The 23,207-nt window shown below is 54.5% G+C and overlaps 7 protein-coding genes across 7 annotated transcripts; 3 read left to right on the top strand and 4 right to left on the bottom strand.

Annotated features, from left to right (window-relative positions):
* Positions 1-526: 526 nt before the first annotated feature.
* Positions 527-1,688, top strand: P152DRAFT_167262 (uncharacterized protein). The gene has a single exon (XM_033674058.1). The coding sequence runs from the start codon at positions 638-640 to the stop codon at positions 1,418-1,420; it is 783 nt and encodes a 260-aa protein (XP_033530881.1). The 5' UTR covers positions 527-637; the 3' UTR covers positions 1,421-1,688.
* Positions 1,689-6,508: 4,820 nt separating this feature from the next.
* On the top strand, positions 6,509-8,688 carry P152DRAFT_167235 (uncharacterized protein). The gene is made up of 3 exons (XM_033674057.1): positions 6,509-7,581; positions 7,639-8,268; positions 8,371-8,688. Exons 1-3 carry the CDS (start codon positions 6,648-6,650, stop codon positions 8,628-8,630), a joined length of 1,824 nt encoding a protein of 607 aa, XP_033530880.1. The 5' UTR covers positions 6,509-6,647; the 3' UTR covers positions 8,631-8,688.
* Positions 8,689-9,249: 561 nt separating this feature from the next.
* Positions 9,250-10,134, bottom strand: P152DRAFT_403685 (uncharacterized protein; the record flags this gene model as incomplete). The annotated part of the gene is made up of 2 exons (XM_033676717.1): positions 9,250-9,833; positions 9,909-10,134. The coding sequence occupies 2 exons, from the start codon at positions 10,132-10,134 to the stop codon at positions 9,250-9,252; spliced, it is 810 nt and encodes a 269-aa protein (XP_033530879.1).
* Positions 10,135-10,994: 860 nt separating this feature from the next.
* P152DRAFT_484777 (PigN-domain-containing protein) lies at positions 10,995-14,785 on the bottom strand. The gene is made up of 5 exons (XM_033682022.1): positions 14,466-14,785; positions 12,790-14,363; positions 12,547-12,734; positions 12,260-12,498; positions 10,995-12,207 (listed from the first exon to the last, which is right to left on the bottom strand). The coding sequence occupies exons 1-5, from the start codon at positions 14,632-14,634 to the stop codon at positions 11,330-11,332; spliced, it is 3,048 nt and encodes a 1,015-aa protein (XP_033530878.1). The 5' UTR covers positions 14,635-14,785; the 3' UTR covers positions 10,995-11,329.
* A 682-nt stretch (positions 14,786-15,467) lies between these two features.
* P152DRAFT_509358 (uncharacterized protein) lies at positions 15,468-17,381 on the bottom strand (the record flags this gene model as incomplete). The annotated part of the gene is made up of 9 exons (XM_033682619.1): positions 15,468-15,858; positions 15,905-16,089; positions 16,137-16,417; positions 16,465-16,490; positions 16,539-16,648; positions 16,696-16,824; positions 16,911-16,939; positions 16,991-17,193; positions 17,344-17,381. 9 exons carry the CDS (start codon positions 17,379-17,381, stop codon positions 15,468-15,470), a joined length of 1,392 nt encoding a protein of 463 aa, XP_033530877.1.
* A 1,308-nt stretch (positions 17,382-18,689) lies between these two features.
* Positions 18,690-20,572, top strand: P152DRAFT_166566 (putative oxalate decarboxylase oxdC). Its single transcript, XM_033674054.1, has 6 exons — positions 18,690-18,994; positions 19,043-19,278; positions 19,329-19,522; positions 19,575-19,917; positions 19,961-20,081; positions 20,126-20,572. The coding sequence occupies exons 1-6, from the start codon at positions 18,862-18,864 to the stop codon at positions 20,320-20,322; spliced, it is 1,224 nt and encodes a 407-aa protein (XP_033530876.1). The 5' UTR covers positions 18,690-18,861; the 3' UTR covers positions 20,323-20,572.
* On the bottom strand, positions 20,506-22,700 carry P152DRAFT_166562 (monosaccharide transporter). Its single transcript, XM_033674053.1, has 3 exons — positions 22,464-22,700; positions 21,224-22,406; positions 20,506-21,157 (listed from the first exon to the last, which is right to left on the bottom strand). Exons 1-3 carry the CDS (start codon positions 22,619-22,621, stop codon positions 20,852-20,854), a joined length of 1,647 nt encoding a protein of 548 aa, XP_033530875.1. The 5' UTR covers positions 22,622-22,700; the 3' UTR covers positions 20,506-20,851.
* Between the last annotated feature and the right edge of the window lie 507 nt (positions 22,701-23,207).

Here is a 23,207-nt window from a genome sequence, read left to right as displayed (position 1 = left end):
GGTGTTGAGTTGGCTGAAGGGAATTGCACCTTAAAGCCAAAGGCGTCCGAATGTTTCATCTCGTAAATGGTGATATGATGGGACTCTCCGATACAAGAAACACTGGATCACATTGATGAAAGACGATAATAATCCGTGATAATGTTTACTCTTAATTTCCGGGAACACTAGAGCTCTACTCCACAGGTTCCTTTTCCCGTAATGTCTTTGAATTGGGACTTGTTAGCGAGACGCGGGAAGACTAGGGGGAGACCCTTTCTCGGTGGCGGCGCCCAAGCTCCTTTCGTTGCTCTTTGCTGCTCATTGCTGCAACTCTCTGCAGGAATCCCTCCTCTCGACTGTTCGACTCCTTGACGTGTTCCAATCATCTCATCCTCCCCTCCTTGACTGCTTGGATCCTTTCGTTCCATTTCCATATCATCGTCCCTGTCTGACCTGCGTCGGTTCTGCCGTCTGTTCTGCCTGCCAAGTGCCAACACGTCCTATCGCCCGGACAGCAACGTGGAATCGCTGCGTTGTCACTTCCTTTGCGTATAATACTGACTGCTCGTGCTGTTTACTGTGCCTTGGTTTCAATTCTCCGTTTCAATCTTCCTTTTCCAGTGACCACCTGTATCAAGTTGCAAGTTAATCAATCATGGCCGAAGTCGAAGACCAGCCCGTTCCCCTCACCGAGGTCACCGAGGAAGCTGTCCAACCTAATGATCCGCCTACCGATCCCCTCGTTGAGCTTCCAAAATCTCCCGATGAATCCCCAGAGAAGACCGTGACCCCAAAGTCGGCATCGAGGGAGAATGTCCCTCCCAAACGTCCTCTCACCACCAGCGCCGCTCCTCGACGTCCAGGAACCACCAGTACCCGACCAACCTCTACCGCAACCGCTTCCACACCGGCCTCCCGCGCCCACATTGGAAGCAGCTTGTCCAAACCTCCTACACGACCCGCCGCAGGGAGCTCCGTTCGTCGCGGAACCGCCACCTCGACCAAGTCCACCTCCGATGCCGAACATGGTTCCCTCACCTCGGGTGATGAAGCGAAGAAGACCGGCGTTCACGCTCCATCGCGACGAATCTCCACGCTCTCCTCCAGCACAAGCTCCAGAGCCGCCCCGAAGACCACAACCACGTCAGACCGAAGGTCGACCATCACCCCCGGCTCGTCGGCTACATCTGCCGCGAGGAAACCGACGACGACGGCCACCACCACGCGTCCGAGTCCCATCAGCCCGACGAGGACACGCACGTCAACTGGAGCAACACCGGCGAGAACCCCTGCGTCTTCGCTTGCATCGAGGACAACGAAGCCAACCACGTCCGCTCCCTCGTCGAGGAGCACGGTGACTGCGCCGAAGAAGCCTGGCACAGCTGCCGCAACCTCGGGCACAGGCCTTAGGTACATACATCTCTTGGCTTGTATATAATAAACCCTAACTAGCATCAGGAGAACCACTACCGCCACCTCTGCGAAACCTGCACCGAAACCAACCGCCGCAAAGCCCGCCCCAGAAGTCGATGCCGACACAGCCGCCAGCGACAAGGAACTCAATGTTCGCGAAACGCTGGAGGCGCAAATCAAGGATCTCCAATCTGAGATCGCCGTCCTCCATAGCGAAAAGGCCGGCGGACGCGAATCCGCGGCCGACGACATCGAAGCCAAAGCCGCCGCCATCGCGGAGCTCGAAGAGAAGCACGCCGCCGAAGTTGAGAAGCTGCGCGCGGAGCTAGGGGCGAAGGCGGAGGTGGAAGGGGAGCTGGTGTCGATCAAAGTGCTGCTGGACGAGAGCCGGGCGGCGGCAGCGGCGGAAACGGAGAAGGCTGGGGCGGAGGAGACGAAGAATCGGGAGCTGCAGCAGGTGATTGAAGAGTTGCAGGCGGAGATCGAGCGCGTGCAAACGAAATTGAACGCTGATCATGAGCAGTTGGAGGCGGACCGGAAGGGCGCGACTGAGAAGCTCGAGATGCTGGAGGCGGCTCGGGAGAATGCGACGGGAAAGATCAAGGAGCTGGAAGCTGCGGTGAAGGAGAACTCGGGGTCGGCGGAGGAGGCCGTCCAGCTGAAATCCGAGCTTGAAACCCTCCGTCAGACGTCAGCTGCGCAGGCGAAGGAGGTTGAATCAAGCCTCGCAAAATCGGGGGAGTCAGTTAAGCAGCTTGAACTCGAGCTACAGACGCTCAAGGAGACACACGATTCGGCCCAGAAGCTCGCCAAAGAGGCCGCGCAGGAATCCGAGACACTGCACGCTACGCTCCAGAAACAGCTCGAAGATCTGCAGAAAACAAAGGAAGAGGAGGTCAAGGTGAAGGACGAGGAGCTCAGCAGCACGAAAGATATCGTCACTTCTTTGCAGGAAACAATTAAGAAGCTCGAGACAGATGGCGCGCAAGGCACGAGGACCGTCGATGAGTTGCAGTCTGCTATTACTGAGCTGAAGGAATCGAACGACGCCCTTGTGAAGTTTAAGGATGAGGAAATCAAGAAGGTTAATGCCGTTCGTGATACCCTTACAGCCGAGAAGGAGCAACTGCAAAAGGGATCTGATGCCTCGACCACCGAATTGAACGAAAAGATCGCCTCGCTCACCCAATCTGTCACATCGTTGCAAGTAGAGATCACGACCTTGCGCGATAGCGAGGAAAGCCATCAAGCCGAACTGGCGGAGAAGAGCAAGATCGAGACGAAACTCCAGGAGCAGATCTCCACATTGCAGCACGAGTCAGCTGATGCAGCGCGGACCGCGACGGAGGAGGAGAAGCGGCAGCGCAGCATCATCGAGGAACTGCAGACCGAGCTCCAAGGCCAGAGAGAGATGATCGCGAACTCGCAGAACGAGGGACTCGCGGCGGCGAAGGAGTTGAAGGACCTTCAGGCGAAATCGAAAGAGGATGCGGAGACGTTAGTGAAGGAGAAAGAGGAGGTTGAAGCTCGTTTCAGTGGAGAGGTGGAGGAGCAGAAGGGGGTGATTGAGAAGCTCCAGGATAAGATCAAGGCTGTGCAGAAGGAGAATGCTAACTTGGTGGAGGAGTCAAAGGATTTGGAGTCCTTGAAATCACAGCTGGACACCGCTCAGCAAGAGAATGCTAAATTGACTGAGCAAACCAAGGATTTGGACTCCTTGAAATCACAGCTGGAAAGCGCCCAGAAAGAGGCGAAGTCGCTCCAAGGCGAATTGGAGGCCGCTCGTTTGCAGACCCAGAGTGTTACCCAGATCCTCCACAACCTGGAAAAGGAAGCGGAAGAGAAGGACGCCAAGCAGACCGCGGATCTGGAGAAAGTGCAAAAGAGCGTTGCCCAGTCTACGGAAGAGCACGAAGCCAAGATCCAATCCCTCATCGACGAACATGTTGAGAAGGTCAAGACTCTCGAATCCGCAAAGGCGGAGACCCTGAGTGCGCTCCAGTCGAAGCTCGATGCCGCACTCAAGGACCAGAGCGGTGCGGAGCAGGGCCATTCCGATGCGCTCGAGCAGCTGCGCGCCAAGCTCCAGCAGCAGCACGCGGCGGAGCTGGAGGCGTTGCAAGCAGAGCAAGCTTCATTGGCTTCGGAACTCGAGAAGGCGACGGGCTCACACAAATCTGCCATTGAGAAATTACAAGCTGACCACCAAGCTGACCGCCAAGCTGTGCTGGAGGAGAAGTCGAAACTCCAGGAACAGCATGCCGCTGAGTTGACGAGTCGATCGGTCGAGTCGGAGGAGTCACTCAAGTCCCTCCAAGATAAGCTCGCGGCTCTTACATCCGCTGCAGAATCCGGCGACCAGAAGGTCACAGATCTCGAGGCCAAGCATGCCACGGCGCTCGGGGAGCTCGAGAAGATCCACGCCTCGAGTCTTGCCGCGGCGCAATCCGAATGGGAGCAATCCACCACGAAAACCAGGGACGAGGCCGACAAGACCTACACCGAAAAGGTCGTCACCCTCGAAGCCTCCCTCGACGAACAAAAAGCGGCCCTCGCCAAAGCCCAATCCGAAGCCGCTCAAGCCGTCGCCGGCGCTGACGCCCTCGAAACCATGAACGCCGAACTCAACACCCAAGTCGAGAAACTCAGCAAAGACCTCACGGCAACCAAAGACGCCGCCACGGCCCACGCCACCGACGCAGCGCAGATCCAGTCCCTGGAAGCAGCCGCCGCCGATGCGTCGAACGCCCGCAAAGAGCTCGAGAACCGCCTCGCGGAACTACAGGCGCAGGTCGAGACGTCGCAGAAGGCCGCGGGCAAGGTCGCCGCGTCGCACGAGCATGTGATCCGGCTGGAGACGACGATTGCGGAGCTCGAAGCGAAGTTGCGAGCCAGTGGGGTGGAGAACGAGAAGCTGCGGAATGCGGGGAAGGGGCTAGAGAGCAGCCGGTGGGCGGCGCCGGAGAAGGAGGTGGATGCGGCGGAGGAGAGTGCCGAGAGCGTGGCTGGAGAGGTTAGTGCTGGACGTGTGGGCGGTGGTACGCAGGGCTTCTCGATCGAGGGAACTGTGGGCCTTCCCTTCGCTTTTTCCTCGTGTTTGGCGCGTGCTGTTTCATGTCGATCGCTCGGGGTGGCGGGGACCGTGGGGGTGGGGGTCGGGGCGCTGGTGGCGGTCCTGTACCGGTGTGCCCGACCATCGTCGTCGTTCCCGCCGTTCCGGGGGGTTTTTTACTTCTTTTCTGCGCGGCGCGATGAGTTTTGATGTTTGGTATTTTAATGGGGGTGACGCTAACGGGTTTTTTTACGGTGTAGTTGGCCAGCCTCCAGGAGCAGGCACGGCAGTTGGAAGAATTGAACGATGATTTTCTGGGGGAGGCGGCGAGGTGAGTGGGCTTTTTCGTCCGCGAGGGCGTTCGTTCCTACTTTCGATGTCTTGCTGACGAATTCGCCAGAACAATCAAGCTGGACAACGGCTCCGACACCGCGACGACCACCGGTGCTGAGTCTACATGATGTAGACGAGCGTACCGCCGCGCACCGCCCAAATCGACGGGTGTGCTTGATATCGGCATTTGGCGGCAGCGTGTTTCCTTTGTGGCACATCCTTTCGTTCCAGATACCCTCTTCCACTGTTTTTTTCGTGTTTGAAAACATGTTCTCCACACTTGGTGTGTTTATTGGGCCGTGTTCGTTTATCAGTCAATATGAAAAGGCCCTTTTGCGGGTGATTGGAAGAATGTTCCGTGTGAATTTGACATTCGGGGCTGGATTGGTCCGTCGTTGAGAGGGTTTTAGTACGTTTTCGTGCGTAGCAAGCGGTGCATGCAATCCCGTCTATTAGCGATGCGTTCGTTCCGCGTGTGTTTGCCGAAGTTCTGCGCCGTTCTATATGCTCCGGGTGAAGTCAAACCGTTCCTAAGCCAAGAAAATGCGCTGTTCGGGGCCCGCGGGTTGGAATGGCGAGCGTTTGCTTACTTGAGAATCCACGGGCACTGGAATTATAGCGGTCACCCTGAATATATTGGCAAGTGTGGAATCCCGTCCTTCGTCTCTCCGATATGAGGCAGATCTACCGTATGCGACTACCGAATGCCCACAGGCCTGAAAGTACGGTAGAAGAACATATTGAGAAGAAGATTTGTTGATATACAACTAGGACGCCATGCTTGATGGAACAACTCTGGAACCGAATTCGAAACTATGAAAGGGAATTCTAACTCGCTCCGACACGGTTTGCGCATATAATCAGATCCTCTAACACCTTCAGCTCAGGCTATCCCGCGCCTTGGTAAGTGAAATAACCCTGATGCTTGTTGCTCTAGCTGTCAGAACTCAATCTGATAGGCCTCTGTTACTGGGGGGCTACTCGAACACTCTCCTAGGTCCAGGCGTACCTTGAACTCGTCAGAGTAATTGGGATAAGAGACCGAATCTATGGAGATAGGAGAGTATAAAGAGACAGCCGGCATCTGGTGTGTTGTCCACTGAATAGTTCTTTAGCATGGCACCTTTCACATGTGTTGAGAAGGGTGAATTAAATGTAGTATATATGTAAATCTGGCAATTTTACTATCAGCGGAAATGGTCATATTGGTTTAACGACCGATGCGGATCAAGTACAGCTGAAAAATGATACCAGTCCCATGGAACAGACACCTGGGGCCTGCGAGATGGTTGACTTTCTTCACCCACCCAATGAAGGTGGGGCAAGTTTTTGCTTTTGCTGCAGAGACGCTGTTTTGATGGACAACTGACAGGTACCTGGTTTCAAAAGGTACATCAAGTGTTTTTGTAAGCGAATATCTAGATGTGTAAGGTCGCCGGTTCGAACCATGCTTGCGGCAGTTCTTTGATATTAGGTTTGAAGTGCGAGAATGATGATCTAGTAGCCGATAGAGCTTGGTACAATATACAATAGCCTCTACATCTTCTCAAACTGATAGATGATGCGAATTGGAATCGTACATCATACATAATATCTTCGCTCTGCAAGATGAGAGTGATGTATGATACGGTTGGGAATTTGGTGGAATTAGGGGAGATATGAGTATCACGTGACTGATACAATCCACCAACCAACAGCCACGCTAGTCACATCCTTGTTTGTTTACAAACTTCGCGGCTCCTTGTCAAATGTCAACTCCCCGCCATCCCAACTATGATGCGAATTGTATCGCCATCGCGTAACTTCTTACGACAAAATCTCCTAAAACGAACGTTCTGAAATAATCGCACTCTCAGAACCATCCACCATGCCGAAACGCGCTGCAGCGACGTCCCTGGCGCAGCTCGTCGATCCTCTCTCAGATGACGACTTCCAATCCGACCACGGCATGATGCCGACGCCCGACTCCACGAACGAGAACGTTGCCCCCTCGAAGCGCAAAGGCACAGCGAAACCCAAACCGGCCACCACCCGCGCCACAAACCGCGTCGCGAAGAAACCAGCCGCGCGCCGAACCAGCGGCGCATCCCTCGTCGTAACGGGCGGCACGAAGCGCAAGGCCGGCACCACCAAGGCATCCCGCGCCGCGCTCGCGGAGCGACCGAATCCTGCTGGTGAAGTAGTGGGCGGAAGCGATACGGAAGAGGTGGATGAGTTCGACGCGGCGGTCGAGGACGTCAGTCTGGTCGAAATACCTATGCCACCGGTCGAGGCGGTGAAGCCGGCAAAAGGGAAAGCGGGGAAGACGAGGGCACCGAGTAGGTCGAGAGCGCGGGCGACGATACCGGCACATGAGCGAAATGGGAGGCCGGCGCCGAGGAAGAAGGGGAGGCAGGAGGTAATTGTGGAGGAGCCGGAGGAAGACGTGGAGGAGTCGGTGGAGGAAGAAGAGCAAGCGATGGCGATGGAGGTGGATGAGCCAGTGAAGGAGGAGGAAGAGGCGATGGTACCGGTGCCGGTGCCGGTTCGCACAGCATTGAGGCCGATACCATCTGCGACGGCGAGCGCACGCACGCGATCAACGTCACGGCAGCCACAGCCGCTGGGGATGGGCTGGAGAGGAGGCAGCTTCTCTGACACGGAGCGGAGCAGTGATCCGATGTTACGGCGTCGGATTGGGGAGTTAACGAAGAAGATGGAGTCCCTGGAGCTCAAGTACCGCAACCTGCGAGTAGTCGGGATGCAGGATGCCGAAACGAACTTCGACCGTCTGCGTCAAGGTACCGACCAAAGAGCCAAAGGTATGCCACATCTCCTCTAGAACCATGATCTTTTAGAAACATACTAACACCCCCCAGCCCAAGATGACCTCATCGCCTCCCTCAAGCGCGAACTCTCCATCGCCCGCTCCACCACCACCCCACCCCCCGACACCTCCCATCTGACCACCCAAATTACGACCCTCACCACCCAGCTCACCACCGCCACTGCCCAATCCAAATCCCTCACCACCCAAACCCACGCCCTCACCTCCCAAAATCACTCCCTCACTTCGGAAAACCAGCGCCTCGCCACCAAACTCGATGCCCTCACCGCCGAAAACGCCGGCCTCCACACCGACTCCAAATCCCTTTCTTCCGCCCTGCACTCCGCGCAGTCCGACGCCAAATCCCTCTCCGCTGCCCTACAATCCGCACAGTCCGAGAACCGATCCCTCGCCGCCAAGCTCGCCAGCACGCGCGCGTCGTCGGCGCCCGCAGAGACGGGGAAGCCGCCGGCGAGCACGAAGAAGGCGCTGCCGGTGGTGCAGCGGGGCGCGGGGGGAAAGGCGGCAGTGGAGCTGGCGGTGGCGGAGAAGGAGCGGGAGGTGCGGGAGATGCGGGTGAAGGAGGAGTTGTATAGCGATTTGACGGGGTTGATGATCCGGGCGGTGAAGCGGGGGGAGCGAGAGGATGTGTTCGATTGCATTCAGACGGGGCCGAACGGAAGTAAGTTTCTCTCCTTTTTTGTATTCGTTCATTTTACCCCCGTCTTTCCTTCCTCTCTTCCGTCGTTACATCCAAGAACACAAATCTAACAACCTCTCTCAGCCCTCCGCTTCAACCTCCACGTCCCCTCCCCCGACGCCCCCTCCAAAGGCTCCACCACCCCCCACCTCCCCAGCAGCAACGCCTACGAGGACGACGAGATCGGCTATACGCCGCTGCTGGACGCGAAAAACGACCGGGAGCTGCTGGCGATCCTGCCGGACTATCTGACCGAGGAGATCTGCTTCCCGCGAGGGAGCGCGGCGAAGTTCTATGGGCGGGTCATGGGGAGTATGAGCGCGCGGGTGGAGATGGAGGGGTGAATTTGGGGGGATTGTGGGAGATGGTGTTACGAGGAAGGTGATTGGGTGGGTTTGGGGGGGTGTTTCAGTGGGATGGATTGGTTATTTCATGTCTCGTCCTGATGAGTTGTGATATCCATTTTGGTTTCGGTCTCGAGCCTCGAGTGGAGGAGTTGTTTTGGATCCCGAAAATTCGGTCTCGAGTCATTCGCGTTTAGGATTCAATAGTCGGGTTGGAAGGGTTCGATTGCAGTTGAATTGCTACAGGATTTATGCCCGTCATTCGCTCCTTGTGAACACCAAACCCGCGCTGCCTTCTAGATCCATCGAAGGTCCAATCCCCCCATCACCAACCCAGAAGAATCCCCTGGATTCTTCTCCAACAAAGGAAATTCGTCCCATCGTCCGTTTTTTGCGCGGTGGAAAAAATGCTGAGAACAAGAAAGGAAGGAAAAGGGGTAGGTGGGCATATTAAACAATACTCGAAACGAACATCGGGGGGGATGTGCCCGATCAATGCGCCGCCGGAAATCCACTCCGGAGAGAAAGTGCTGCCAGTCATCCGCGAAAATGACGGCTACCCCTCCCGAAAGCAAGATGAAAGACTCCGGCGCACCCACGAGCCTCTCACCACGTTCCCCTAACTATACCTCGTCGGTGGCGTACCCCCCGCCACCGGCCCACCGTTCACGTCGACTCCATTCCCCGCAAACCCATTCGTGCCGACCTCACTCCTCTTCATCACCTCCAGGGTGCCGGGGAAGTACGGCTCAACGCCATAGTTCCGCAGGTAGCTTGCGGTCTTCTCGATGCGTTTGATCTCGCGCTGCACGCCCCAGTCATGGCCCTCGTCGTCGAACCGTCGGCGCACGACGCTGACCATCTCATCGTCGAGCCGGTGGTAGAACTCCTTCCGTGCCAGCAGGTCGCCGGTGTCTCCGGAGGATTCCAGGCCGCCGTGGGAGTTGAGGTTGCCGCCGAGCTTGAGGATCAGGTCGAAGGCGAAGCGGGGGCCCGCGGGGAGGCGGGCGAGGCGGGAGATGTCCGGGAGGAATTTGGACATGGCGGCGGCGAAGTGGGAGGCGGAGATGGAGTCGTTGAGGTCATCTTGGAGACGGTGGAGGTCGAAATTGACGATGGTGATTTTGCGGTCGAGTTGGGCGTTGAGCGTGGCGGCGGCGTCCGGGGAGGCGTCCATTTGCTTGGCGATGCTTGAAGGGACGTCTACGTATTGCTGTTAGTCTCTTCCGGTTGACGAGGAACGATTTCACTCGTTGGTGCTTGGACGAGGGAACTTACCAGGCCGTAACCCCCGCTTGTCAATCCAGCTATGCACCTCACTCCTTTCCCTCTCCAACGACTCCACCCAAGCTTGCAGCTCCGCGACCTGCGCCTCCAACTGGTCGATCTGATCCGTATACGGCCTAATCGCCTCGTTGAACGCTCGCGTCAACAAATCCGGCATTGGTTCTGTCTTCCCTGCCGCCAGTCCGGTCGCATGATCGGGTCCATATCCTGCCTTCATGGGGAACCCGTTCGGATGCCCATTCGTCACAGGGCTTATCGGACTCCCCATGGAGCCTTGAAGGGGGGGCGCATATGCATCTTGCGGACCACGGGAGCGGGAATACATCTCGTCGGCGCTGTCGATGTCAAGGTCTTTCTCGAGGGTGTTCTTGGCCGATTTGGTGACGGTACCCGATAGACGCCTCGCAGCAGCGGGTGCGGTTCCGGGGGGGAGATTGTGCTGGGCGGTGGCGGCGTTGGGATCGTAGCGTTCGCGGTCGTAACGGGGTTCCTTGGTAGGCGAGGATGGATCGTAGCCTTCGTCGACGTAGGAGTTGCTGCGGCTGCCGCGGGAAAGACGCTTGAAGAACATGGTGAAGAGAGAGGAGCGAAGGGAGGGCGGTTGGTAGGGGAAGGTTAAATTGGATGGGAGAGGATGGGGTGAGGTGAGAAGGAGTGGCTGGGGATGGGAAATTTGGAGAGGGCTGGCGATAGGATTTGGCGCGGATATGGCGTGGATTTGAAAGGATCACGGATGAGGATCACGTCGAGCGAGATTGATGTAGGTAATTGGCTTTTCTTGGTTCGGATATGAGACCGGTGATTGCGGGTTCGTGGGAGAGGTTGGGGGTGGGGATCGACCCGGTCCGAAGTGGCTGGGGAGTGGATCGGGTAGCGGGTCAGGGGGGAACTTTTTCCAAAGTGCAATTGAAAGCGATTGATAAGAGACGAAAACACAAAGAAGCGAAAGAAGATGAATGGTTTAAATAAAGTGACAAGATCGAAGGTGAAATGGAAACGAAATGGAAGTGAGGGAGAGGTTGGAGGTGCAATGTAGGAGGAATTGAATCTCATCGTGGCGGGCGGAGGGCACGTGATCAGGGAGTGGCCGAGAGGTAGGGACAGGGGTAATTTGACCAATCAGCGATAACATATCTCGACTTCACTATAAAGGAGAGGCTCCCAACGGCATCTGTGTGACGCCTGTACAACCCTCTGTGCAACCATCTGCGACAATACTCCTGCATTACGGATATGCCGTGCTCAGGATGAATGATGGGAAATTCGGTATTAACCGAGATAGAAGGGAAGTAGGAAGGTAGGAGGGTAGGTAGGCGAGTAGGTGGATAGGCGGGTAGGCGGGTAGGTAGCGTTGAAGACGGACTTTCATTCATGCAGATAGATAGGTACCGGTAGATACCTATCTGCAGCAGCTATGACTTGCTATCTACCTCTCCCGCCTTACGGAGCTTCTCCAGACCACCGTTGGCCGGTGTAGAATGTCTTATCGTACCATTCTCCTTCCCCTTGGTCGTCTTGCTCTGTAAACTCCCATTCCCCTCCACCACCCCCTCTTCCCCGAACTCAATCCCGCTCATAAAAACCTCACTCACCCCCTCCAACCCCGCCACGAAGACGCACAGCGCGCTCGCTATCACGAAATGGCTGATCGTCGTCCCGATATCCAACCAGCTCCCCTCGTCGCGCACCATGTAGAAGAAATTCAACGTCATCACGTCGCTCACCGCCATCACCACCATGAACAGCGCGCTGGGCGCCACCCCAAGCTTCCGGTTGAGGATCCCGAGGTTGGCGGAGATGACGGCGAAGGGGATCATAATCTTGAATATGAGGAGTGCGCCTTGGGAGAAAGGGTCGAAAACGGGGATGAGGCGGGAGACCGCGTCGAGGGAGAAGGAGGAGACGGAGGCCATGTTACCGGTACTGAAGAAGGCGGATTGGAGGAGGTAGAAAAAGAAGAGGGCGATGCGGGCGTCGGAGAGGGTGAGGGAGCGGAAGTCGGGGGTGGTGGGGGAGGAAGGGCGTGGTTTGGTTGCGGTGCGACCAGGTTGGGTGGGGTTCTCATCGGTTAGTGTCGGAGGCGATGATGTCGACGTGAAGCCGAAGATCTGGTGCTCCAACCGCACCCAGGTGACCAGAGTAGTGAAGAAGACGACGTAGAAGAGGCCCTCGTATGAGATGGTGAGGATGATAAAGATCGGCGAGAAGGCGAGGAAGATGGCCACGAGGCGGTGGAAATAGTGGCGGTTGGGTCGAAGACCATGGAAAAACGGAACGATCAATGACGAAACTAATTGCGGTCAGTCGGAACGATCAAGTACCGGCTCGATCGGTACACATACCAAGGACGATCCATCCCACGACCTGCGTTCCAAGCGGGAGCCCTTGTTTTGCCTGAAGAGACATGACACTGGATCGAGTGACGACCATAGCGAGAAGTACCAATCCAACCTGAACACCGATTATAATCCTCGACAGTCCGTCAGAAGGGATCGACTCCTTTGGGCCGTTCTGGATGATGCTCTTTTCGAACAAGAGATAGATAATTCCCACGGCGAACATCAAGGTGCCGCCAATTAATCTGCTCTTGCTTAGTCCATGCCATCGAGGGAGATAATGGTTAACTCACATTAATGTCAAATCCTCCGTCTTGATCGCCGGTAGGATCGTAAACCCACTCATCAGAATGCAGGAAGCAGCCCAAGTGGCGCATAGCGACCGATTCTGCCGCAGAAAAATGGCCCCATAAAACGCCGGCCATGCTGCTGCCAGGATATAGCAGATCGTATAAATCTCTCGATAGAAGTAGCTCTGAACCTGTGATGGTGTATCAGCAACATGCCCTATCTCCATGTAACGATTTTAAACTCACCAATGCCTCCAAAATGCCCACAAACGCCCCCGCCCGCAGCAAGAACCGCAGATAATCCTTGACGCCGTGCAAATGCCCCAATAGGACTTCGCGACTATCCCTCAACGACGCCCGTCGCGCGTACACCTCCTCCCAGAACGCCACCGGAAAAACCGCGTAGGCGTAATACGTCCACGACGACCGCTGGACGGCCAGCAACGCGGCGATCGCCACGAGCGCCGACGAGAAGAACATCACACTGCCCACACTTCGCTGCGCCGCCGTGCCGCCGTGCAGCACATGCAGATCGACCACCGTCGTCGCTGCGAACGCGATCCACCCGAGGAAGCCCGCCGTCACTAACGTGCGCAAGAACAGCCAGTCGTACGTCTGCAGGTACCGCAGCCCCTGCAACGTCGTCCGCATCAACTCCGTCATCTGCGCGATCGCCTCCTCACATCGCCCCTCCTGGATCAGCCCCTGGATCCCGCGGATCTGCGCTTCAGCCGCCACCCCGCCCCCCAGCTCATCGAACTCGCCAAACGGCACGAACCGGATCTGCGTCCCTCGCTTTTGTGCCTCCTTGACTCTGTACATCTCCAAGATCGCCCGCGCGTTCACTAGAAGCGCCGACGCCTTTTTGTGCGCGTCTGCAGAGACGTACGCTAGTGGTAGCTCCCCGACGGAGTTGACCGGGAACTCTAATCCGGCGAGATACGTCATCAGCGCCGCCACGTCCGCCTGCGCGACGTCGTGTCGTGCAACCTGGTCGAAGCCCCAGTCCGCGCTAAACCCATCCTCGTGCCCGAGAGCCAGGGAGCCAGGGGCGGAGAGCACGGGTGGCGCAACACCGGATCCCCAGGCGACGAGCGGGGTGCGCGTGTTATCCGGATGGCCGTCACCGTGTGAGCCCCAATCGGACATCCCATGGTCCGCGGTGAAGATGTAGGCGGTTTTCCCATCGTTGTAGAAGTTATCGATGAGCGCGGTGACGCGCTTGAGGCCCGCATCGACGACCTTGATATTATGGAGGTATTCCTTCGAGTAGGGTCGGAATCCGTGGCCGGTGGTGTCAAGGCCGAGGAGGTGCAGGAAGAACACGAGGCGGTCTTCGCGCAGCGCGGCGTTGAGCGTTGCGTTGGTCTTTGCGGCGGAGAAGAGCGCGTCGACTCGCTCGAACACCCACGTGTCCAGTGCCGTCGCATCCGCCGTGAAGTCCTCCGCTTCGGCCGTGTACATATCCGCATCCACGCGGCCGGGGACGGCGCCCTCCTTGAACATGGGCAGGATGTCCGGGGAGCCCCAGCTCCAGGTATGGCGGGAGCGGTTGAAGACGCTGTCGAAGTTGACGGGATTGAGCTTCCATCCGGTGGTGACGGCGGAGACGTCTTCATAGAGGCCGGCGATCAGGGCGACATGGCCAGGGCGGGATTCGGTGGGGACGCGGGTGTGGGAGACGCCGAAGGTGCCGTGGTGGAGGACGCGGGAACGGAGGAAGGGCATGAGGGGGCGGGGGGTGTCGGGGGAGGGGTCGTGGGGGGAGGGAGAGGGGTCAGGGAAGGATTGGAAGGCTTTATCGGCGCGGAGACCGTCGCCTTGATTGTATTGTTAGTATCGATCCCGCAGCATTTAGTTGATTAGTGTAGCTGTGAAGGAGACGATGTAGGTGGCTCGGAGAATAGAAGCTGGGGACATACCCACGATCAACACCAACCGCTTTGCCGGCGCCTCCACCTCTTCCACCTTATGCGCCTTCATTCCGCTCACGATCGGACTGACGAAATAAATGTCGAAGATGCTGTAGATGTACACCACGTGAAAGATGACGGCGATGGCCAGGAAGCCTTTCCGGCCGAGAGGAGCCATGATGGAAGGAGAAGTAATGAGCGGCGCGTCTCAAGACGAGACAATTGATTGATTGGGTTGGGGATGTGGCTCCCAAGGGAGAGAGAAGAAAGGAAGCGTTCACAGGCACGGGGTTGAGGGTTTGGCCATGGTCATAAACAAATGATTTTGGATGTTGGAATCAAGTACCTAAGTTAGAGGAATAATAGCTAGTTACTTAAATTACGGAGGCAGCTACTAGGACGCTAGGAGCGGTAATATATTAGTAATGTATTCGTAACCGTGCACGATATGGGGAAAACTGTCGAACCTTGATATATCTAATTACCCCCCTCTTCTGTCATGGCGCCCAAACCACTAAGGATTTAGTAGCTGGTAACGCTGTTGAATTGCTAAAGAGAAAAGGAAAAGATTTCTCTCACTGCGATCTGCTATTATTTACATCTGTGAGCAAACCGTCTACCTATCCCTGATTCTGCCTTAGGCCGCAAGGCCACAACACACAGACTGGTCGAAGCCCAAGACTGTCACATCGTCTAGATTCTTAGAGGGGCCCCTTTTAGGGATTTAGCTTGGTTGGGTAGATTCATCAAAAACCTCTCCCTACTCAGCTACTCTGATCTGACTCCCGTTTGAGACTCTGAGAGCTCGCATTGGTGCCAAGGGCCTAATGGTCACAGGGACATAATCGCATAACCCTTAATGGAGAGGAAGAACCGACTGAATTAACGAGCTAACGAATGATCTGAACCTGTATGTGTTGAAGAATGAAATGGGTTCCTCGCCATTATAAACGACAGACTATTTAGGTGACCACCTTCGCAATTTCTCTTCCAACCCCCATGAAGCTCGGACTAATAGTATTTAGGGTCATTTGGATCGGTGAGGTCGAACACCACAGCACTATGCGGTTTAGCTCCTCCACGATTCGCGAACTCTCGCGGGAAGTCAATCGTGCGATTGAAGCTGAGTCCGCCATCCGGCAAGATGTCAATGTAAAGAGCCTGGAAATCTGCCGGCGTGTTGATCACACCGATTTCACCAGTCTGGACAAAGTAGTCCGTGACGACAATATGCTTTTGGTCGGGAGTGACCTTGATGTAGTGGGGCCCGATAGTGTCTTGGTCTTCATCAGGATTGTCAAGGCGTTTGACATTATCAAGATCACTGATATCAAGAGCCGCAATGTGGTTCGCTGTGGTAAGCGTGAAGTAGGCGTATTTGCCGTCTTGCGTGATATCGGAACTGGAAGCTGTCAGTCATAGTTGCTCGAAGAGGATTCGCAACCTACTAAATAGCCACTGTGTCCCGAGCCTTTGGTCCCAGGTCGTAGAGGGGTTCTGCGACTCCTTGCTTTCCATTTCCGTCTTTGCGGAACGGATAAATTACCCAAACTTGACCCAGGTGGACGGCTGTAGCAAGAGCAGCAGATTCCGGGTTCCCGGGGATGAACTTGACGTCCTGGATCCCGCCCCCCTTGAAAGAAGTTAGCAGATTCCGATAAGTTACGAAGAGCAACGTACGTTTGGTATAGTGATGGTGCTGATGATCTCTCGTGTAGGCAAATCCCAAAGTCGTAGTGTGTTCGCCTTCGCAATTCCCAATGTTGGCTTGAGGATTGAGATAGGGACAACGAAATCCGAGGTCAGAATCACATCCCGTTCGAAGTCGATTGTCAGCCCGTGAGGACTGAACTGCTCTCCTAGAATATTGAGGAGGCCGCTGACATCTTCGGGCCATTCATGAATGACATTAAAGTTCGCATCAGTCTCAACAAGTCGTCCTGGAGATGTGCCGACAGCAGCTGCACCCTGTCAGACCTTGCAATAGGGATGGACAAAAGAAACTCACAGCCCATGTATGTAATGAAGAATCCTCTGTGTCTGGGTTAGACCTGACATCGAATATTTGTGGGTATGACTTACCCATCTGGCTTGGCCCTGATCTCATCAACGATGGAAGAAAGCAAAGCGCGATTGCTTTTCTTGAATGTTGGGTGATACGGGTCGGAGGTATCGAAGTAGAACGCAGTGTCCTATACCATCAGTCTGCTATGATATTCGGAGCAAGGCGGCTACTCACCTGGGTCTTCAACAAGGACAGAAGTCCCCCTCCGATCAATGTCTTCCCGTCAAGCGACGGACCGAGATGATGAGGACTGTTGCCGCTCGATGGTACGTCCGTGATCCAAAGAAGCGTGCCAAAGGTGTCCTATCTTTTGTCAATCTCTTATCATCGTCATCGCGTCCTGTATAAGTGTGGGATTGGCTCTAGAAGGCAGCAAAGTTCAAACTCACATCATCAAGACTATACGTGGCCAAGAAGTCTGAAATCAATGTCAGTGATCTTTCAAGAAGCACCTACGTTGCGCACTCACCCTTGTGCTGGTTGTCTCCTGCCGCAGTCCAAAAGTAGCCAATCTTCTTCGGCTTGATGTTGCTGCCTTCAAAGGGAGGGCTCTCCAACGGTGGGGTCGGCACCTGGAGAATTGGAAGAGGAGGAGCAGCGTTCGGGAGCAGCGGGACTGTCACTCCAGGGATCGACGGAATGAGAGGCGGCAAAGAGATGGAGAGTGCATTGCTGCATGCGAGAAGCGCGCCAACTGTAAGGCTCTTGGATAAGAAGGTCATCTTGGAGCAAATAATAGACTCAAATGAACTCGAAAAGTTGCCTGCGACCTTTTGAGCGGATTGGTGATGACTATGAAGGAATATATATCTCCCTACTTACCTGGTCACGCGACTGAAGAGAATGAACTTCAACCCCATCTCCTCTGAAGCCAAAGATATAACAATTCGTGGCTTTTCTTGCATCATATTCTGGTGATGACCTTGATGAGAATTGAGACTGATCTTGGAACTCAGGAGAAGGCAAATTCAACAGGCTTGCACTATAGAAAGGATAAAGAGCAATGGGGTGTCTAGAAGAGCCAAATTTGGATGACTATGGCCCGCAAGTCCGCCGAATTGTTGTCGAATTTCCCAAACTGGACACTCATCGACAGGACAGAAGACGGAACTGGCACCATCCTACCTAACTAGGCGAATTATTGCCATGAACCTGGAAATGAAAACAGGGGTGATGGCGATCTCTGTTCATGGAGCTGCCAAGAATCGTGAGAACGATCGCAGTTTGTATCCCACGGTGTGTTCAAAAGCTTCCGAAAAGGCGACGTGTTGCGCTCAGACTTCGAATTAAGGGGTGCGGCTCGATCTGATTGGAGAGGAGGTGATAGGCTGCGAGTTGAATGGAGACGAGAAGTTCCACTCTTTGATAGGATATATTGACACTGAAGTGACTGAACGTGCGTTGACGTAGATGGCTGGATATGCTCGTTCGCCGTCCTCTTTGTCGGGGTGAACTTCGAAAAACAAATCAGATTTACGTAACTCAGGAGCCGATCAGCTAATGCTGCGTCGTTCCAATCTAGCGGTAATAATTTTGCAAGGTCCATTTCCCTCATTTCATCTCTACCTGGTTCCTTGTAGGAGTATATCGGCCTAGACCAAGGCGAAGTCACCGAAAAAGAGCGCCTAAAGTCTTGGTTTTGAAGATATTCAGGAGCCAGTGTAATCAACTCTCCGAGAATGTGGTACAGCGGGAGACTCAAAAAACAACAATTCTGTTCAGGTGGTCGAACCTGGAGTGAAAAACAGCCATAAAGAATAACCTTATGAAAATCAAGCAATCGAAATGTCGATCCCCGCTCTTGACGAAGCTTATTGGCACTTTTGTAACTTTAAATTGAACATCATCACTGCAGCCATGAAATTCAACGTGCCCTAGCCTTTTTCAGATATTGTGATGCTGTTTTAGTGGTCAAAATTGCATGGTGTTGTCCATTCAGCCTCCAGGGTTTGATGCCAAGAATGGCGTTATTTCGTGACAATGACACAATTGACATTGCTTTTGTCCTGGCCTCATTTCGAAGTCCATCAAGCAATTTGAGGCCATTCCATTATCCATATATTCCAACGGTGAGAAAATGTTCGGATACGATGAGTAAGTTCAATGATCGACATTCAGTATACTGTTCAAAGAGACGCCACACTCATCCGCTGAATGTCGCCATTTTATTGGAGCCTCCCGTCATCGCAAAGTGATCATGAATGGTATTCTAGAGATTCCTGCATAAATGTCTTAGGGAATGCTAATATGTTTTTCCATTGTCCTCTGCATCGTCTTTGGGAGTGTCTGGAAGGCGGACTTGCACGCAAATTCGCGTACAGATTTTCTTGATCTCCAGGTATGGCAATGTTATGTCGAATGCTCGTTGTTCTTTTGGCGGTTGTTGTCGATAGCGTTCAGAGTGCTGCTGTTACTTCGGGTGACGTATATTCTGGCCAACCGATCAACGGAGACAAAGGCGCTCCATTGCTTGGTAAGTTGGAACGATCCATTCCATAGACCCTGACTAATACCCACTCAGGAGGCACGAATAAAGCGATCGATCTTCAGAACCCCGATAATCTCGGCGCCCAATCCACTGACAGCGGATCTGTCCCGAACTTGAAATGGAGTTTTTCAGATAGCAAGACAAGGCTCCTGCCGGGAGGATGGGTTCGACAGCAGGTCACTTCCGATCTCCCATCGAGTCATGATATTGCTGCCGCCCAGCAACATTTGAAGAAGGGAGCAATTCGCGAGTTGCATTGGCATCGGGTGGTTTGTACATCCGAGCCTTGAAGGACCTGGCCACCTGCTGACTGTTTCAGGCTGAATGGGGATACGTCTATGCTGGAGAAGTTCTTGTATCCGCCGTCGACGAATTTGGAAGATATCAAGTGGAGCGTCTTGGTGTTGGAGATATTTGGTACTTTCCAAAGGGAGAAGCGCACACTATACAAGGTCTGCATGACGAAAACGAGTACCTCCTGGTCTTCGATGACGGGAACTTTGATGCTGTGGGGTGCGTGCTCCTCAAGTGCCTTTGTCCAAAGTCTCCAAGCTGATTTTGTCAGTGTCACGTTCAACATCGATGACTGGATTAGTCATACGCCAAAATCCATCCTTGCTAAAAACTTCGGGCTTCCCGAGTCCGTGTTCGGTTCGGTTCCCTCCCCGAATCCTTATATCCTCAATGCGACAGTGGACACTCGAAACGTCACTGGCCCAGCTGGCGAACTCAAAGGTAATAGTTCGTACGTCTATCGATCGGCAGATCATCCTACAGAACCAGTCCCTGGACGAGGCGGCACCCTTCGAATCGTTGATACCAAGACCTTCCCAATTGCGACTACCCTTGCTGCAACCATCGTCACACTGAAGCCAAAGGGACTGAGAGAGCTTCATTGGCACCCAAATGTGAGTACAAAGTCAACCACACTCCGCTTGCTAACAACCACAGGCCGAGGAATGGCTCTATTTCCACAAAGGCGAAGCCCGAGCCACCGTCTTCATCGGAAACTCGAATGCGAGGACTTTCGACTTCAGCGCAGGCGACACGGGGGTGTTCCCGGACAATAGCGGTAAGTCCACAACAAATGCGGAGAGCGAAAGCTAACTGAACCAGGCCATTACATCGAGAACATCTCCGAAACGGAAGAACTTGTGTGGATTGAGATATACAAGAGTGACCGCGTTGCTGATATCTCATTAACCCAATGGCTGGCACTGACTCCTGCTGATATCGTGGCAAATGTGCTGAAGATTCCAATTGATATTGCCTTGTCATTGAAGAAAGAGAAGCAAGTGCTAATTGAGGGATAAGGCTCATAGATTTTAGGATATCTAGTTGACAGTTCGCGGTTCAGACGCGCTCAGTAATGTGAGAGAGAGAGATTCATACGCCCGTCAGGCCTCTCGGCGAGGCCCATGTGGGGAACTACCTAAGCTGACTAATTACATACATTGCGCTCAGTAATGTATAATAGGTGGGGAAGGTTGTCCTCGCGCGGTGACTGATTAAGTCACGTGATAAACATCTGTTTCGTTATAGACCAATCATAGCACAGGATTCCTACATCACGTGATCGGTGTATAATTCGAAAGTTGGTGGGGTGTATTTGACGCATCTCAATGTACCTCTCCTGGATTCCCTCTCCCGGGCTATTATTAAATTCTGCGAACAAAGGTAATACTTATAGTAGACAGTTTCATGGACTCTTCAACCAACTAATCTCATGCTCAGCATCGCCTCCCATCCATCGCTCGAACCGAAGTACAGCAGATCACCCACACCTCACCCAATTAAACTCAAGAACACTGGCTATAAATCCCAAAAGATCCAAAGATCTAATCAAACAACCGATCCGGGTTCCTTCTTCTCCGACTCCTGCGGCACCTCCGCCCTGAGCGTGCCTTTGTCCGTCAACCCCATCTCCGCCGCGAACGTCGTGGTCGCCTTCCAGTGCGCGCTCGTCAAAGGCGTCGTCTCCTCCATCATCTTGTCGACCTGTTCGAGCGATAGGCCCTTAGTCTCGTAGATGAGGAAGTAGGCGTAGAAGAAGCATAAGATGCAGAGGCCGCCCCAGATGAAGAAGACCTTGGCCTTGAGGTCGCCGTACTGCTTGTCGACCATGTAGGGGGTGATGACGGCGATGATCTATATCACGAAGGTTAGAACTGAGCGGGTTTTTTATGGAGTTTGTCGGGTGAAGGGAGTACTTACGCAGTTCCAGAGCCAGTTGGATGCCGTAGAGAGACCGACGCCACGCGAACGGATCTGAAGCGGGAAGATCTCGCCGATGATGACCCACGCGCCCGGTCCCCAGGTGGTGGCGAAGAAGAAGATGTAGATGCAGATGAAGGAGATCATAGCCTTGACGGTGTGCGGGTTATCGCCATCGACGGTGCCCGCAATGGCGACGATGAACTCGCAGATCAACATGCCCAGCGCACCCCAGATGAGCAGCGGGCGACGGCCGAACCGCTCGATGGCCCAGAAAGAGAGGGGAGTGGAGAGGACGTTGACGAGGGTGGTGATGAGGGAGATGAGGAAGGGGTTGTCGATGGTGCCGAGTTGCTGGAAGAAGGTAGTGCCGAAGTAGAAGATGAAGTTGATGCCGGTCCATTGCTGCATCATCTGGAGGGAGGTGCCGAGGATGGTGCGGCGGAGGTTGCTGTTCGGCCTCCAGAGACTGCCCTTGAAGCAGTTCGCCCAGCTGCTGAAGTAGCTGCCCTGCGGGATCACCTGCATTTCGTACTCGTGGTTCGCGACGATCTCGGCCAGTTCCTGCTCGATCAGCTCGGAGTCCACCGCCTGGCCACGGACGCGGGCGAGGACGCCGCGGGCCCTCTCGAGGTTGCCTTTCTTGACGAAGTAGCGCGGGGATTCGGGGAGGAAGAAGAGCCCGATCGCCAAGATGATGGCCCAGAGCATCTGCAGTGCGATTGGGACGCGGTAGGAGGAGGTGTCGGTGAAATCCTGGGTGCCATACGCGACGCACGACGCAAGCAGCAGGCCGATGGTGATGCAGAATTGGTATCCGGAGACCAGCGCGCCGCGGATCTTCCGAGGCGCAATCTCCGACATGTACAGGATAATGGTGGCGGACACGAAGCCGACCCCGAAACCGGCGATCAGACGACCGGGAATGATCAGCCCGAGGCCGGAGTTAGATGCGGTTTGGAGAACGACACCGACGAGGAAGACGAGGCAGCCGAAAATGACGGTGGTTCGACGACCGATGAAATCAGCCAGGTCACCGGCAATGATGGCACCCAAGAAGGTTCCGAGCGAAAGAATGGAGACGATCAGCGACTTCTTCCATGACGGGATGGCGAATTGGTCCTTGGTGGCCTCGTCGTCGAGCAGCGAGTAAGGGAGGCCCGTTTGAAGGTGGATATAATATCTGCGCACTGTTATTCGGCCGATCCTCGTCATTTTCATTCATTTGCAGCACACGTACGGGATACCCAAGACACCGTTGATATAACCTGAATCGTATCCGAAGAAGATACCTCCAAAGGCGGCGAAGGCGCACATCATGTACGCCTTGAACGTCACGGGCGCCTCGATGCGCTCGACATCGGTCGTGGCCCGAATGGCCCCTTGTGAAAGAGACATGATTAATGTGGTGCTGGGCGCTCAGCGCAATGTATATAACAGATTTCAAATCCGGAATTGGGAGATTCTCAAGGGGATAGATTAAAGATAGAACCCTTTGAGGATCTAGGAGAGCTCACTTCCTAGAGAATTGTCCAACGAACAGGAACGTTTGGGGCTCAACGGACTCTGAGGATCGACACGAGAGAGAACGAAGGGAGGAGAACGGGGAACGGATGCGGGGATCGCATGGTAAAATATACCTCAAGGACGCATGCAGAGCGAATTGGTTGCCCAGGGTCACTCCGACGGGTCCAGCACGGATCCAGCACGGATCCAGGATGAAAATGAGGGACAAGTATAGAGAAAGGATGCGAGCTACGAATAGAACAATGGCATTCCATTCCTGATTGGGATGCTGGCCGATCAATGGTACATTGTCCCCCAGTAAACCCCATTCCCCACATCACGAAACCACATTACTTTCGGGTGCACGGCTTTCCTGTCAGGTAATTGTTCCATTTGGCCATACTACTTACTCTAAGAATTACTAGGGCCATTGAAATTTGGAATCGGCTGATACTGGCCGTAGGGAGTAGCTAGCGTC

The sequence above is a fragment of the Eremomyces bilateralis genome (assembly GCF_010015585.1).
Source record: "Eremomyces bilateralis CBS 781.70 unplaced genomic scaffold P152scaffold_26, whole genome shotgun sequence".
In the NCBI taxonomy this organism is placed as follows: domain Eukaryota; kingdom Fungi; phylum Ascomycota; class Dothideomycetes; order Eremomycetales; family Eremomycetaceae; genus Eremomyces; species Eremomyces bilateralis.
The sequence above is the reverse complement of the archived record's forward strand: the minus strand, read 5'-3'. Positions and strand labels throughout refer to the sequence as shown.

What these genes read in the sequence shown, in the direction of transcription:
- P152DRAFT_166566 (XM_033674054.1), top strand. Translation starts at nt 18,862, where the DNA reads ATGGCAATGTTATGTCGAATGCTCGTTGTTCTTTTGGCGGTTGTTGTC. An exon ending in CAAAGGCGCTCCATTGCTTG is followed by an intron (nt 18,995 to 19,042) that starts GTAAGTTGGAAC and finishes ATACCCACTCAG; the next exon opens with GAGGCACGAATAAAGCGATC. An exon ending in GGGAACTTTGATGCTGTGGG is followed by an intron (nt 19,523 to 19,574) that starts GTGCGTGCTCCT and finishes TGATTTTGTCAG; the next exon opens with TGTCACGTTCAACATCGATG.
- P152DRAFT_167262 (XM_033674058.1), top strand. Translation starts at nt 638, where the DNA reads ATGGCCGAAGTCGAAGACCAGCCCGTTCCCCTCACCGAGGTCACCGAG.
- P152DRAFT_167235 (XM_033674057.1), top strand. Translation starts at nt 6,648, where the DNA reads ATGCCGAAACGCGCTGCAGCGACGTCCCTGGCGCAGCTCGTCGATCCT. An exon ending in TACCGACCAAAGAGCCAAAG is followed by an intron (nt 7,582 to 7,638) that starts GTATGCCACATC and finishes AACACCCCCCAG; the next exon opens with CCCAAGATGACCTCATCGCC. An exon ending in TCAGACGGGGCCGAACGGAA is followed by an intron (nt 8,269 to 8,370) that starts GTAAGTTTCTCT and finishes AACCTCTCTCAG; the next exon opens with CCCTCCGCTTCAACCTCCAC.
- P152DRAFT_484777 (XM_033682022.1), bottom strand. Translation starts at nt 14,634, where the DNA reads ATGGCTCCTCTCGGCCGGAAAGGCTTCCTGGCCATCGCCGTCATCTTT. An exon ending in GCGGTTGGTGTTGATCGTGG is followed by an intron (nt 14,364 to 14,465) that starts GTATGTCCCCAG and finishes AATACAATCAAG; the next exon opens with GCGACGGTCTCCGCGCCGAT. An exon ending in CGTGGGATGGATCGTCCTTG is followed by an intron (nt 12,208 to 12,259) that starts GTATGTGTACCG and finishes GACCGCAATTAG; the next exon opens with TTTCGTCATTGATCGTTCCG.
- P152DRAFT_166562 (XM_033674053.1), bottom strand. Translation starts at nt 22,621, where the DNA reads ATGTCTCTTTCACAAGGGGCCATTCGGGCCACGACCGATGTCGAGCGC. An exon ending in AACGGTGTCTTGGGTATCCC is followed by an intron (nt 22,407 to 22,463) that starts GTACGTGTGCTG and finishes AACAGTGCGCAG; the next exon opens with ATATTATATCCACCTTCAAA. An exon ending in CCAACTGGCTCTGGAACTGC is followed by an intron (nt 21,158 to 21,223) that starts GTAAGTACTCCC and finishes TTCGTGATATAG; the next exon opens with ATCATCGCCGTCATCACCCC.